The sequence below is a fragment of the Miscanthus floridulus genome, chromosome 16, assembly GCF_019320115.1.
Source record: "Miscanthus floridulus cultivar M001 chromosome 16, ASM1932011v1, whole genome shotgun sequence".
NCBI classification, from domain to species: domain Eukaryota; kingdom Viridiplantae; phylum Streptophyta; class Magnoliopsida; order Poales; family Poaceae; genus Miscanthus; species Miscanthus floridulus.
In genome coordinates, this window is record NC_089595.1 from 50,801,055 (window position 1) to 50,817,971 (window position 16,917).

The 16,917-nt window shown below is 49.6% G+C and overlaps 1 protein-coding gene across 1 annotated transcript; it reads right to left on the bottom strand.

Moving 5' to 3' along the window:
* Positions 1 to 15,297: 15,297 nt before the first annotated feature.
* Positions 15,298 to 16,702, bottom strand: LOC136513860 (RING-H2 finger protein ATL65-like). Its single transcript, XM_066507837.1, has one exon. It carries the CDS (start codon positions 16,370 to 16,372, stop codon positions 15,737 to 15,739), a length of 636 nt encoding a protein of 211 aa, XP_066363934.1. The 5' UTR covers positions 16,373 to 16,702; the 3' UTR covers positions 15,298 to 15,736.
* Positions 16,703 to 16,917: the final 215 nt, after the last annotated feature.

Genomic DNA, 16,917 nt, shown 5'->3' on the forward strand with positions numbered 1-16,917 from the left:
CTCATGGCAGAGAAGCATCACCACTACCAAGACCTTCGCCCTCGGAGCCAGAAGACTCATCACCCAAAACACTAGGATAGACGCCATGACGGAGGGTTCAGTAGTAAGGCCACCACCCATTCCTTGGAGGGTGGTGTCCACTAAATCATTGCCTCCAAGATCCGAAGAGGTAGCAGAGTGCTCTCCCCCCATTCCTACAGCAATGGAGCTAGAGCCTCCGCCAACATTTTCAGCAACCTCCTCATCATCATTGGCAGAGGCGGCCGTGGATGCATCGGTGGAGACAACAACAGAAGCAGCCATAGTCTTCCGCCTTTTGGTGATGACCTTGGGCGTAGCAACCCCTTTTATTTTCTTTGCCTTTGCCGCAGCAGTCACATTCTTGGCTGCAGCTTTCCTTGCCTTGTCCTCTATGGACATTTGCACCTTCACAGGAACATCATGTTCCTCGTGGTGGATCCCAAACTCCTCAAAAACTTTGTTGAGCCGGGGCATCGTACCAACAATGGCTCAACATGGCAAATACTCCCTGTCAGACATTTTGTAGAGTATCTCATGTGCCCCTACCTTGGTGGACTTCACCAACTCTCAGCAGCCCGACCCTCCTTCTTCTCAAAGCCAAAGCAGGGAAACAGAACCCCAACACCTTTGCCAAAAAAGTAGATTGACCATCTTAATGGTCATGGCGGGCCTGTTCCTACCAAGGGGCTAGCAGTTAGATGCCACCATCTCCTCAACCAAATCATGGTCTCCGAAGTACTAGTAGGCCAGAGAAAAAACCTTATCGTAGGCTTCATGACCCTCATTAGTCCATGAACCTGGGGTCCCTTGAGTCAGAGGCCTCATCAAAGTCATCATTGAAGCCAATGAATATCAGGTATTCTTCTTCCCATCTGTGCCGGTAGATGTCATGACACCGGTCCTCATGTGGAACCAGTATTGCATCCAATCCTTCGACCACTTGTTCTTCTAAGCAAAGGATATCTCCAACTTCTCGCCTTTTTGGTTCATCCATGGCATAAAAGCGCAGCTTCCATACTGTGCCACCATCTGGCCTTCGCCAACTCATTTAGGCTGGTGCTAGAGCTTGTAGTACTCGTAGAAAGTACCAACGTTGGGCTCTATGCCATAAGACAAGTAGGCCTAGTAGAACTTACTCAGAGTAACAATACCATTGGGGGTAAGATGATGTAGTTGTACCTCGAACGCTTCCAAGACTTGGTGGAGGAAGCGTGTTGCTAGCAAGCAAAGGCCCCAAATGAAAAAAATCCTTGAAAACCATGGCATCAGCGGCCTTCAGTTTAGAAACTGTCTCCCCCTCTAGAGGCTTCACCTTAGCACCGCCAAAGTAGCCCAACTACCAAAGCTCCTCAATCATGTCCTTCATCATAAGCGAAGGTCCAAAATCCCACATCCTAGAAGAACTAGCCATGTCTCTTGCCTCCTCAGTGGTTATCAAATCAGCGATGGAGGCCTTAACTCCAGAAAGATCCTCCTTAAGCCCTAACGCCCCTGCGCTAACAATCATACACTCTTTAAACTGCACAGACCACCCACTAGACCTAACACCGAGAAGGCGATAGTATGGCACAAAGAAGGAAGCCTAGCACAGAGGAGGACTGACAGGCATAGCCACTTCTAAGACTCAACGACAGCCTAAAAGGGAGCAAAGGCAAACACCAACTAAGCGAAAACTAGGTGCAAAGGGATAGTGTAGAAAACAGCAGCCGCGAAAGCGATGGCTTAGATAGGGATGGGGGGGCCTTCACCTACCAACCCTTATATAGCCACCGCCACATCGCTTTGACTTCCAGGGCCAATGGTCATGTCCGTTCCAAGGCACATCGGTTCCGCAGTCACCGCGATGAATCAAATAACAACACGTCACCAATGTAATGGTCTAATCCAGGCATCCTAGGGGGAAAGGGGGAAAAGCCTCTGTGTGTGCAAGAGCCTCTGTGCCTCAGAGCCTGAGGACTATGTTTTGAGGGCAAGGCCCGCCAGCATCAGACCAAGCCCTCAAGGGGAACTGTTGGGACACGATTATGAATCACGGAGGACAAAGTTCACAATAGTTATAAGAACTAACGGCTAATGAGTTTTACCAATAGTGCACAGGGAAAAAGAGGCATAGGCCTTCGCTTGGGAGATCGCGTGAGGTGAAGGCCGGGGAGCTGCGGTGAAGGCACCAGGACGTGATCAGAGGCAGAGGCTCTCGCGATATGAGCGAAGGCCATGGCTTGGATGTTGGAAGTGAAGGTCGAGAAGCTTCGGTGAAGGCTTCCTAGGCCAAGGCCCTAGAACTAGGGAAAGCCCCCACTCGGCGGTATTACTAGGCCGTGGGCCGATGATGGATCATTGATGATGGCCCAATAGGCAAAGGCGGTAAAGAAAAGAAGATACCCAAACTGCCCTAGAGGGCATGTATTAGCATAGGAATATTCTAGGAATGTACTTGTCGGGTTCAAAAACTCAGGGTCCCTAATGGGCCTGCTTCCTAGTAAAACGCTTGGCCTAGCAGATGACATTGCGGATGACGCGCAACTCTTGGGTCGGCCCAGATACCTAACGATAGGCCAGAAGAGTGATCCAGTCTCCGATCGGAAGGCCTCCAACTCTGACCCGCCTCTTCGATCAGACAGCCTGGCCAAGGAGGGCGACGCTCGCTTCTGACTCTAACCCATGTCTCTGACTAGGAACACACCAAACCTCTGCCTATGGTTTTTCTCTGACCAGCGCGGTCGGAGCCGACTGGGAATGACCGAACGGGGACGCCCGCTCGGTGAGGACCCGAGACATCAGGTGGAGCAGATAAGGTAAGGCGCATAAGTCAACCGCAATACCAAGGACTGTACCCTGCACACCTGCAGGACAGTACTATCAGGCCATGTCAAAAGGGTACTTTGCAACCTTCCAGACATGTCAAGACACGAATAGTGTTGTGGGCGCTGATATTTGTCCTATAGTATGGTAGGTGCCAAAATTTGCCATATCAGAAGAACACGATGGAACCAACCACATGCATCAGGGCATCAACAATATTGTAGGCACCGACAAACCACCTTGTACCCGATGGCGTGGGCAACAAGACTAGATAGCACTCTCTCTCTCTCTCACTTGTAAGGTCGTCCCCTTCATCTATAAAAGGGGATGCGCCCTCTCCCAATAGGGGGATCGATTCAACGAACAACAGACAACACATGGATCATTCCGACTCACTCTTTGCTAGCTTTAGACATTCTAAAGCTACATAGAGTGCATGTTCAAATACCTAGCGCATGTAGGAGCTCCCATCACTCTTGGGCCTTCAGTCCAGAGTCTGACTAGACCTCTTACACCCCCCATCTTACTCCCACTCGTTTGTAACCCCACAGCAAACTTCGAGCACCTGGGCTCAGGAATAAAGTCACCGACTGACTCAAACTAGACGTAGGGCACGTTGCCTGAACCAGTATAAACCCTATGCCATTGAGTGCTAGGCCATATTCGATCACAACATACGGCAAAATGACAAATATTTACTAGTTGGTCACTTTTCGCACCGACAGTTGGCGCTGTCCATAGGGTGAACACCGTATGTTCACACTTTTGGTCATCGGATGGCCCACCTTTCCGCCATCTTTGGCACGGTGTGCTCCAGCGATATGACTCACTTCGGCTCACTGGACTTTCCCTTGCTCCCACCTATTGGGATGTGGGTTCCTCCTGTCTTTGAGCCATTCTAGACCTTCCTCTTTGGAAGCCTAGAATTCATCGCTGACCGGCTTGGCATGCTTCACCTCCGTGAGGAGGCACCTATTCTGGTGCCCGTCGGAGGAGGAGCGCCCTCCATCGGCTCCGGGACACTCGGCGACTTCAACGACGAGGCGTCTACGCTTCGCTCCAAGCCTACGCTAGGCTCAATCCCCGTTGTGAGTAACATACATAATGTTGTTTACTCACTATTTACTATCTTCCACCGACTCTCCAAAGGGACCCTATTGTCCCCACCGCAATCGCCATGCGACCGGTTCCCCTACGGCCTCACGTCCCCCATGGATGCATACGCACAGGGGCTCTAAAAGATGCTGACGTCGCCCCCTCTCACATCTAAATTCATGGGAATGGTGGGCTACGCTCTCACCTCTTTCCACGACCTCATGGATGACAAGATTGAGAACGACAGCTCCAGCATCGGCGACGTCATGGCACCTAGCCACCCTCTGTCCTAGGAGTGCGCTATGGCAGATGCCCCAGGATAACCACCGGTGGTAGCGGAGTCTCTATAGACCCACACCCCTCTAGACCCTCATGTGGAGGCCCTCAAGTGTGCACAGGAGCACAGCGAGTAGCTACGACAAAGGCGATATAGCCAGCCGCCACCTGCGCTGGTGCACTTGGCACAGCATGCTGCGCCCCGTGCATGTAACTCGGCGAGTGGCACCCGAGGTCACGCCTACCAGGTCCAGCACAACATCATGGATGGGGGGAACAATCCCCCATAGTTTGCTTAGGCTGGCCAGAACATCGCCACTGCGGCGATGCTTCTGCGTGGCCTTCCAGAGCCTGTTGACCCCTAGGAGCAGGCGGTTCACCAGAACCTCCAGGCGCTGGTGGAAACCACCGCCATTCAATAGGCATAGAGCTCCGCATTGTGACACCGACTCATGCCCTCTCTACCCACCAGGGGAATGGGGGCACCAATCACATCGCTCCATCCGCTCACCTCTCTAGTCGCCAAGCACGGAATAGGAGGCCACAGCTGCACCATGAACAGACCCGGTGCCCGGTCCACACCGACCGCCTACGCACGAACGCCTTGGGCCAAACCAAGATGCTAGCAACATCATCAAGAACCAGCATCAGGCCTAGCATGATGTTGACGTCCATCAAGGGGCGATGAGAGCAGGCGACATGAGCCCTGGCCAGACCATTGAGGGAAGTGGTGAAACGCACCCCGGGCATTGCGCCGACCTGACGACCAGAGTCCTAGCCTAGGTGGCCTAGGACCATGGGCCTTTGGCTAACGCATCCAGAGAGTGTCGTTCCCATAGTGCTTTCGACCGCCTACCAACATCACCAAATATATCGGGAAGACGAATCCCAATCTATTTCTCAAAGACTTCCGGCTCACCTTCTGAGCCGGAGGAGTGAATGATGACCACTTCATCATTCAATGCCTCCCCATCTACAAGGGGGAACATGTTCAAGCATGGCTTGAATTCCTCCTGCATGACAGCATCCGCGATTGGGCAGATCTCAAGAGGATCTTCATTGGTAATTTCTAGGGGATGTATGTCTGTCCTGGGAATTCCTAGGACCTCAAGAGCTGCCAGTAGGAGCCCAATAAGTCCCTACATATTACATCCATAGGTTCTCAAAGCGATGCAACTCCCTTCCTGATGTCGTTAACACGGACGTCATCAGCGTGTTCCTCTCCGAGACAACCTATGAGTCCTTAATCCACAAGCTCGACTATCTGAAGCCCTAGACCACCCACGACCTGCTCGATGTCACCACAAACTATGCCTCTAGTGAGGAGGCATATGGAGCGATCTTTAATGGAGGCCAGGACAAGGGCAAGACCAAGCACGAGGACCAAGACGAGGGCCCCTCCACACAGAGGGGCAACAAGAACAAAAAGGATCAGCACCGACCGGCCAACTCCGCGTTGGTTGCCATGGTTGATCACGTAGGCAAGCAGCCCCAGTAGGACTAGCCTAACCACCTCGACAAGCTCATGGAGAGCCCATGCACCAACCACGCCTACCCTATCAAGCACGTCTACAAGGACTGCGAACTCCTCAAGCACTTTTTGTGATAGGACAGCGGGCCAAAAGAAGGAAAGGGCAATGAGGCAGTGGCCAAGAAAGGAGGCACAACGGGCAAGGATGGGGACGGCTTTCCTGATCTTGAGGAATGCCTCATGATCTTTGGGGGATCTCATGCCATCTACTCCAAGCACTAGCACAAAGTGCGCTATAGAGAGGCATGCGTCACTGAAACAGCCATCCCCTCCTTCCTTAACTGGTCAGAATCTCCAATCACTTTTGATCAGAGGGACCATGCCTCCTAAGTCACCAGACCAGGTTGCTACCCGCTCATCATCGACCCCATTGTCCGCAAGAAGCGCCTCACCAAGGTGCTGATGGACGGAGGCAGCAGCCTCAACATCCTCTACGTCGACATCCTCAACGCCATGTGCATCCCTCGGTCGGAGCTCCACCTAGTGAGCTCTCCCTTCCATGGCGTGATCCTAGGGATGTAGGCATACCTACTTAGGCAAATCGACCTACATGTCACATTTGGTGATCAAGCTAACTTCCGCTCGGAGGTCCTTAGCTTTGAAGTGGTGAACTTCACGAGATCCTACCACGCCATCTTGGGGTGGCCATGCTATGCCAAGTTTATGGCGATCCCCAACTACACCTACCTCAAGTTGAAGATGCCAGGACCGAACAGTGTCATCACTGTGGGTAGCACCTTTTCGCACACCTACACGTGCGACCATGAGCATTTCGAGCTCACCACTGCCATCATCAACTCAGCCGAGCTCCCTCGGCTCAGAGAATCGTCGACCCTAGTAGTCCCAAACTACAACAACCCAACCTCCTCGACTACCTTCTGTCCACTCGAAGAAACTAAGGCGGTGGGAATCGACCCCACCGACCCAAGCAAGATGGTGCGGATCGGGACCCAGCTCCCGGCCAAATAGGAATGCGAGCTCGCTGACTTTCTATGCGCCAATCATGATGTCTTAGCATGGAAACCTTCTGACATGCTAGGCATACCACGGGAGGTCGCTGAGCACGCATTATATCTTGTCCTGAGCTCGAAGCCCGCCAAGCAACGCCTGCGTCGCTTTGACAATGAAAGGCGCAGGGCCATAGGCGAGGAGGTCGCCAAACTCATGGCAGTCGGATTCATCAAAGAGGTATACTACTCTGACTGGCTTATCAATCCTGTTCTTGTTAAGAAGAAGACCAGGAAATGGAGAATGTGCGTTGATTATACTGGCCTCAACAAGGCATGTTTGAAGGACCATTTTCCATTGCCACGCATAGACTAGATAGTCGACTCCACCTCAGGATGTGAAATCCTCCCCTTTCTGGATGCCTACTCAAGCTATCACCAAATCATAATGAAAGAGTCCGACCAGCTCACAACCTCATTCATCACCCCGTATGGTTCGTACTATTACGTAACCATGCCTTTTGGTCTGAAGAACACTGGCGCCACCTATCAACGGTGCATGCAGCAATGCTTCGCCGATCAAATCAACCCACTCAACTAGCTTGACTATGTCGAGTGGCTAAAACCAACAATTGCCGTCTATGTTGATGACATAGTGGTCAAAATGGCTCAAGCTTGTGACCTGATCGCAAACTTGGCCGCAATGTTTGCGAACCTCTGAAGGTTCAACATCAAATTGAATCCTAAAAAGTGTGTTTTTGGGGTTTCAAAGAGGAAGCTACTTGGATACATCATGTTAGAATGCAGCATCGAGGCCAACCCTGAAAAAATCACAGCCATCACAAACATGGGCCCTATACGCAACGTCAAGTGCGTACAAAGGCTCACCGGCTATTTAGTCGCCCTGAGCCAGTTCATCTCCCAGCTAGGCGAGCAGAGGATGCCTCTCTACAAACTTCTCAAAAAGACAGGCATATTCGTTTGGATTGAGGAGGCACAGTAGGCTCTGGAATGCCTCAAAACGTCACTGACTTCGGCCCTAATCCTCGTCGCTCCTGAACGGAAAGAACCTCTCCTCCTCTACATCACGGCAAGCAACCACGTGGTGAGCGCCACCCTAGTCATCGAAAGGGAGGAGCTAGGACACCACCTTAAGGTCCAACAACCCATATACTTCATCGGGGAGGTACTCACCGACGCCAAGGTTTGGTACCCCAAGTGCAGAAACTTCTATATGCCATGCTGATGGTGACTCAGAAGCCCCTGCGCTACTTCACCATCCATGAAGTCTCAGTCATCACTTCATACCTACTGGGACATAGCATCCGTAACCATGACGTTGTCGGACGAATCTCTAAGTGGGCACTAGAGCTAATGGGCCAAGACATCAGGTATATCCCCCACACCGCTATTAAGTCTTAGGCCCTCACGGATTTTGTCACTGAATGGATAGAGGTCCAGTTACCGACCCCAGATGTCACCCACGAGTACTGGATGATTTACTTCGATGGGTCTATAATGGCACCCGGATCGGGGGTTGGAGTGGTTCTAATCTCCCCGAACGGGAGCAGGCTCCGCTACGCGATCTGCCTCCACTTTTTGGCCTCAAACAATGCCACAGAATATGAGGCCCTCATCAATGGACTACGCATCGCCATCGAGCTCGACGCTATGCAGCTCTACGTCCACGGTGACTGGGAGTTGGTCGTTGACCAAGTCATGAAGGAGTCCTCTTGCAAAAGCCCCCTCATGGAAGCATACTGCCAGGAGAGGTGCAAGCTCGAGGACAAATTCTAGGGGATCGAACTACATCATGTCCCCCGAAAGGACAACGATGCCACCAATTTTCTCACAAAATTGGCTGCTAGGCGGATTCCATCTCCAGATGGGGTCTTCATCAACGACCTTCATGAGCCATCTGTCCACATCCTAGAAGGTCTGATCTAGACACACCCTAATGCTAACCTGGTGCTTAGGGGCTCCGACCTTGGTACCTCCGTGACAACGTCGCCCACCGACATCGCCGTGGTAGCACTCGACCAAGCCGACTAGCGAGCGCCGCTACTCGCCTACCTCCTCGAGGAGGTTCTTTGACCCAAAAGGACCGAAGTGCGATGGATATCTCGACGTGCTAGGACATTCATCGCATTCAGTAACAAACTTTACAAGCAAAGTCCATCGGGAGTACTCAAGAAATGCGTCCCTACTGACCAAGGGAAATAGCTCCTCCTCGAGGTCCATACCAGAATCTATGGACATCACATGGCCCCGAGGTCACTGGTCAGAAAAACCTCTCGCCAAGGTTTTTACTGGCCCACCACGCTACGAGATGTAGAGGAGGTCATCCATAGGTGTGAGGGATGCCAGTTCTACGCTCGACAAACTCATTTGCCGGCACAGGAGCTCCAAACCATCCCCATCACCTGGTCATTCATGGTCTAGGGCCTCGACATGGTAGGACCCCTCAAAAAGGGCTCAGGTGGCTTCACTCACCTACTCGTAGCAGTGGACAAATTCACCAAGTGGATAGAGGCAAAGCCCATCACCAACATTCATTCAGAAGAGGCGATCAAGTTCTTCCTGGACATCATCTACTGGTTCGGTGTTCCTAACTGTATCATCACTAACCACGGAACTAACTTCACCGAGAAGAAGTTCCTGGACTTTTGGGATGGATACGGCATCAGGATCGACTGGGCGAGGAAGGATACAACCTCATCGGCCCAAGGTCGTGGAACAACTTCCCCCAGTGTAGAAGCCCTCTAGTGTGCCACCTCCTTCGGTGGGAGCAGCCCCTTCTCGGTGAAGGCGGCCAGCACCGCCTTGTCCACATTGGATGGCCTCCAGCTTGACATCATGCTTTGGACTCACGAATAGATCTATGATTTCTCCTCTCCCTCGCTTTACCCTATCTCACTTAGGAACCGCCACGACACACGAATGTGCTTGGTGAAAAGGAAGGAGGAGGAGCAGCAGTTGGAGAATAGGTGAAGGATTGGGACAAAAACCCTCTCCCTTCCCCTATTTAAGGAGGAGACATGGCAGTTGGAGAAAGGCGAAGGATTGGGGTGAAAAAAACCCTCTCCCTTCCCCCATTCAATGCAGATGGGATGCAGTGGGACACGTCCTGACTAATGGGACGTGCCCTGCCCAACTAAATGATGTCTGGTTAGACGGGACGTGGCCTAGGTATGGCCCACCACTACCGCATGCCGAGCATAGGAAACAAGGCGCAACCGCACGCAGACGGCCCTCCGCCTCCCCAAGCTGGACTTGGAAGGGCCCAATGATGGGATCCCCATCAAGGAGGGACCATCGGGCTTCCAGAGTTGATCGGACGGCTCAGGCGACTATCGAGAGACAGGCAAAGAGCAGTGGGACACCCCATGTGGGCCATGCCATCTCCATCACAAACAACAAATACGGATCCCATTCGAACATCTCCGATGAAAGCTCCCCAAAACCTGTTACTCGAGTCATCAAGGTAACTTTACCAAACCATCTCACTTTATTTTTTGATGCATGATCATTCATCTATGCAATTATACACGCATTCACACATTCATCCATGCAATCATTCATTCATCCCATACATCCAAATCATTGCATATGCAATTGATGCATCACAACGCTTCGTGTTGCATCACGAAACGGTAGTCGCCTCATTCAACATGAGCGACGATCGATCGGGGTTTGAAGGCCAGCCCACGAAGGGCTCAAGGCTGCCTCGCATCAAACAGAGCCAATGGAGAAAACATAGATGAGCCCCAGTGGCCCACGCTTGATCTGTCCAGAAGCAGACAGGGTAATCTCAACCTTCTTGTTTGATCCTAACCTCGAGCCATGCCCACAGAATCTCCATCAAGGGGAGGCCAGCGGGCCACCTGATTCAGTCTTTGGAATGACCTGGGCATCTACCGGGAGGTGGGTTAAGGAGCAGTGGAATGCCACATGAGGGCTATGCCGACCCCATCACGAAAGATGGACCCGGATTCCACTCGAACGCGCCCATTAGTGAGCTCACCGAGCGCGTCACTCGAGCCATCGAGGCAAGCAACGTTAGCTCAGCCCCTCTGGTTGCGGAAACCACGGACGGGGTAACGCACAAAACTAGACCGACCCCTACTGAACCCAACGGGGCTCAGGGGCTCAGGTCGCCCGACGTCGACTCAAGAAAACAACCGACCGCGCAAATCGTGGGCGAGACAAACATGGGCAAACTCCCGAACGGCAGAAACGCAGGAGTCTGCGGCCCAAGGAAAGAGTACCAAGATATTCAGCCTCCAACCGACTCACCAGTCGGACGCAGCCTCAGGGGCTACACCCACCGGGTGGGCTCGTGCGTACCCGTTGGCAAGTCAAAACCCCCCAAATGATTCTGCCCAAATCACCTGGGGGCTCGAGGGCTACACCCACATGGTGCGCTTGCGCGCACCTGCAGACAAAATGAAGAAATCCCCTAGATGATTCTATCTAAATCGCCCGGGGGCTCAGGGGTCTCCTGTCGGGTTCATAAACACGGGGTCCCTAATGGGCCTACTTCACAGCAAAAAGCTTGGCCCGGCAGACGACTTTGCAGACGACGCGCAAGGCCTCCAACTCCAACTCGCCTAACGACAGGCCGGAAGTCTGATCCAGTCTCCGACCGGAAGGCCTCCAACTCCAACTCACCTCTCCGACCAGAGGGCCTGGCCAAGGAGGGCGACGCTCGCTTCTGACTCTGACCTGCCTCTCCGACTAGAGGGCCTGGCCAAGGAGGGCGATGCTCGCTTCCAACTCTGACCCGCCTCTCCGATCGGAAGGCTTGGCCAAGGAGGGGCGACGCTCGCTTCTGACTCCGACCCACGTCTTCGACCGGGAACACACCCAACCTCTGCCTACAGTTTTTCTCCGACCGGCACGGTCAGAGCCGACTGGAAAATAACTGAACAGGGACACCCGCTCAGTGAGAACCCGAGAAATCAGACGGATCAGATAAGGTAAGGTGCACAAGTCAACCGCAATACCAAGGACTGTACCCTACACACCTGTAGGATAGTACTGTCAGGCCATGTCAGAAGGGTACTTTGCAACCTTCCAGACATGTCCAGACACGAACAGTGTTGTGGGCGCCGACATTTGTCCTACAGTATGGTAGGCGCTGACATTTGCCATACCAGAAGAACACGATGGAATCAACCACATGCATCAAGGCGTCAATAGTATTGTAGGCGCCGACAAACCATCTTGTACCCGACGGCGTGGGCAACAAGACTAGGTAGCACTATCTCTCTCACTCACCTGTAAGGCCGTCCCCTTCATCTATAAAAGGGGATGCGCCCTCTCCCAACAGGGGGGGTCGATTCAACGAACAACAGACAACACACGGATCATTCCGACTCACTCTCTGCTAGCTTTAGACATTCTAAAGCTATATAGAGCGCACGTTCGAATACCTAGCGCACGTAGGAGCTCCGGTCACTCTCGGCCTTTCAGTCCAGAGTCTGACCGGACCTCTTACACCCCCATTTTAATCCCACTTGTTTGTAACCCCACAGCAAACTTCGAGCACCTGGGCTCAGGAATAAAGTCACCGACTGACTCAAACTGGACGTAGGGCACGTTGTCTGAACCAGTATAAACCCTGTGTCATTGAGTGCTAGGCCACATCCGATCACAATGTACGGCAAAACGACAAATATTTACTAGTCGGTCACTTTTCGCACCAATAGTACTGTAACGACAAGGGGTAGAAAATGTAAAGAATAGCTCTAGCAAACAGTACCCTATAAAAGGGGGATTGAAACTCTGTATAAAGAAGAGGAGGAGACATTAATGACACCCTAGTCAAGTTCGAGCCCACCTTTCACTACTCTCACCTTCGCCCAGGGCTCGAGACCGAGCGAAGGCCATCGTTGTCTTTCTTTGTCTCTACTGTTGGAAACCGGGCTTTCCAACGGATCAACACAAAGAATCAGTGCATGTACTCATTAATTTCTTTCGTTTCTTTGCGGTCACCACGTGAGTAATGCCCATATACATGGATATGTCCAGAACACTAAGCAAAACTTCCTTTGAATTAGGTTCCGTAGGATATTGAACATCCATCTCTCACAAATTTTACGAGCCGATTAATTATATAATTTTGCCTTTTGTACATGGAATCCTCATCAAATTCCTTCCACCATCTGATTCTTACTGATCGTCTCCTTTTTACTGCCTTTCACCACCAGTAATCTGAATATCTAATGCAGATGCATATGCATCCTAATTCGATCATATCATAGTAAGAGACGTCCGTGACAACTGATAGCCGCAATTCATGCAGATATGGATGCATACACTCATGTTAATAAGGTTGGTAATTCATCTTACTACGTATGTATACTCCAAAGCCATATAGTGCATTACAAGCACTCACTGCAGAAATATGTTCGCCCAGTCCCAGCCAGTTCGCCAACATCGACCATGTGCATGAATATACAAACATACTACTATAGCAAAAATAAAAATTCAGCCACCACATTTGTTCTGAATAATAGCCAATAATTAAACTATGAAATGGCTCATTATAGTATCATCTACCGTGAATTTTGGTGAGGTGCATGAGAACGATGTCAAATACCTTGGTATTTTATTTGTAATATATATATATATATATATATATATATATATATATATATATATATATATATATATATATATATATATATATATATATAGAACTACTATTCTGTAGCTGGCCATAGAATAACTTATTCTGTAGCCACTTTGAGTTACGATAATTACTATGTTAATTTACGAGATTTACAGTAACTCCTTACTAAGTGGTTTACTATAACGTTATGGTAAATATTCCCATGTGTTATAGTAACCCAACTATCGTAAATATGTATTGACATTATGGTAAATTAGTATATAAAATTATGGTAAATAGAGGTGGCTACAGAATAACTTATTTTGTAGCCGGCTGCTGAATAGTCTCTCCCTATATACACGTACTGTTCTGTAGCTGGCCGCAGAATAAGTTATTCTGTGGCCAATTTGAGTTACGATAATTATTATACTCTCTCATAAGTGATTTACTATAGCATTATGGTAAGTATCATCTTAAATTATAGTAACCCATGTATCGTAAATGTGTATTGTTATTATGGTAAATTGGTACAAACATTATCGTAAATCAAGGTGGCCATAGAATAAATTATTTTGTGGCTAACTTTAGAATAGCCTTACCGTGTATATATATATATATATATATATATATATATATATATATATATATATATATATATATATATATATATATATATATATATAGAACTACTATCCTGTAGCTGGCTACAGAATAACTTATTCTGTAGCCACTTTGAGTTACGATAATTACTATGTTATTTTACGAGATTATAGTAACTCCTTACTAAGTGGTTTAATATAACGTTATGGTAAATATCTCCATGTGTTATAGTAACCCAACTATCGTAAACATGTATTTATATTATGGTAAATTAGTATATAAAATTATAGTAAATGGAGGTGGCTACAGAATAACTTATTTTGTAGCCGGCTACTGAATAGCCTCTCCCTATATATATATATATATATACACACACACACACTAAGTGATAGAAAGCAAACTGAGGGTAGCTCAATTTCTTAGGTTTCTTGTGACAGAACGTGTCTCCATCTAAATTAAGTCCTCCACTTAACAATACAGCTACTCATTTCTTTTTTGTTGAACTTATTTATTTCAAAATTTAATAGCGCCATTGCTCATATGGGTAGGATGTGTACATGCTTTCATAGAAGGTGAGTATGCATACATGTTTAAAAGTTTCTAGGAGTTTGGTATAATTTATTCGCTAAATTAATAAATCTAGCAAGTTAATAAAGAAAATAGCAACTTTTAATTTTGTTCCTCTCCAACAGTAACTTATAATAGCTTTCTAAAATTTAAAAAATATGTAGTAGGTTCCACATCTATTTGTCTTTTTGTTTACCAGAGCGGATCATGTCTTTCACGGTGGCCGCCGCCATCCTACATCACGTCAGGCATCCTTTTTTGAGCCCTGTTCGGCTAATGGTTTCTGCGGCTGATAAGCCGGCTGAAACTGATTTGTTGTAAGAGAAAAATACTAGTCTATGGTTGATAAGTCAGGCTGATAAGTCTCAGGGTCAGACATCCTTGCTTGGCTACTATTGTTTAAAGCATTGCTGCTATGCTATGCAAGACAAAGGACATGCGGAGGCAGGTATGTACCAGCGGTGGCCGGACCAAAGGCCGGCGAGGAAACAGATCATGCTAACAATAGCACAATAAAAACTATCTCTCGCGCGAGAAGTACTATGAAAATAGGTCCACAGAGGAGGGATAAGGAAACTTATGATTTGAGAGAAGGATATCTGATAACTTTTTTTAAGTAGCTCTTTTACCAGACTGGAGAAGACTTTTTTCTCTCTTTGCTAAAATATCAAGATTAGGGAGTTGCTTTACCAAACCCCTGGAGATGCTCAGTGGCAATATATATTGTGCTTCGCAAGAAAAAAAAAGTGATAGATAGAGAAGAAGATGAGATGATTCATCTTCCTCCAAAATCTTACAATTTTGAATATATGAACTAACTTAATTACAGCCTCCAGTAATTATGTGTTCCACATGCATATAGAAATCAATATACTTGTATCTCATATTCTCATCACAAAATCCAATAATCATAAGCATCTCACATACAGTACATATAGAAGAAGAAAGACTCATATCGAGATATTTATATGACTCGATATACCTAATACCAAGACCATGCAAAAATATACCGTAATAATCCCTGGCAATTAAGAAACGTAACACAACATGACGTAGGAAGAGGAACCGACGATCGTCGTCTCACCTATGTGTGCTTTAAATTTCCAGCTGTTGGTCGGTCGTCATCTGGAGCATGCACACGCTCATGACTCGATCACTCATCAGCATATGCGGCTATGGACAAGGACACCAACGTCGAAAAGATGCCTGCCTCCGTCACCATCCGCCGCTTACGTGCTCCACCTGCTTATTATTGCCTGGCAGAGCAAAGGTCGGAGCGCCTCACACTGGACAATCCGCGCCGCCGCCGCCACCATCGTCCTTGGCGTCCCTGCTGGACTCATCGGTGGCGGAGGCTCTGGGGGCCACGACGCTGGCACGGCAAAGCGGGCACGTGGCGTGGAGCCGCAGCCACGCGGCCACGCAGTCGGCGTGGAACCGGTGCCCGCAGCGCGGGAGGAGGCGCGCCGAGTCGCCGTCGCGGAGCTCCACGATGCACACCGCGCACTCGGGGGCCTTCCCGCTTTCATCGCCGGCGCCGGCACTGCTGGAGTACACGTACACGGGCAGCGCCGACGCCACGTCGTCGACCGGCTGCAAGCCGTGGTCCTTGCTGCTGCGCCGATGGCGGGACGCCGCCCATGCCCACGGGGAGGCCACGGGCAGCGACGCGGATGACGACGCGTCGTCGTCGTCGTCGCCGGCGCCGGTTGACGCGGACGGCCCTCGTTTCCCGGAGAAGTACCGCCAGAAGAATAAGAAGATGAGGAGGATCATGAGCACGTTGATGCCCACGACGCAGGCCGTCAGCACCGGCCCGTGCGGCGCCCAGTGGCTGCTCGTGTCCTCCACCGCCGGCGCCGACGCCGCCGCGGCCGGCGGGCGAAGGCCGCTGCCGCTCCCGACCGTGGACGACATGGCTTGTGCGCCGACGAGATGGAGATGCTGGTGTTGCACAACCCAAACAGAAGAGAGTGGCTGCCAATGGGGTACATAAACCACCAAACGTAAAAACCGATTTAAGAAACTGTCAACGCGTCTACGCAATAAAGAAGATGATCAAGTTTGCAAATCGAATTGGGAAGAAAAAGATCACAAAGATCGTTAGATCGATCTCTGAGAAAAAAAAAATAATCGCAAATAAACGAGAGATACGAAGGAGAGAGGAAAAGGCAGCAAACAAGAAAGGTTGCAAATGAGGAAAGTGGCGTGGAGGAAAGCGAAAGAGAGGTTTATAGAAGGTAGAAGCGGGGGAGGTAGATTTGGCTGGCCTCTTGGGGTGTGGAATGGCGCTGAGCTGATTAATTAAAGGCCAAAATGGTGGGTGTAATTCCCACGTATGGATCCCCTACCCTTGTTGATTGACGACATATGTATCTGAAATTAATTACACGGTTGATTTACTGATCTAAATAAGAATATTTTATGGAACCATATTTTATACATATGATTGATAGACAGAG

Coding starts and splice junctions, on each gene's coding strand:
- LOC136513860 (XM_066507837.1), bottom strand. CDS start 16,372: ATGTCGTCCACGGTCGGGAGCGGCAGCGGCCTTCGCCCGCCGGCCGCG.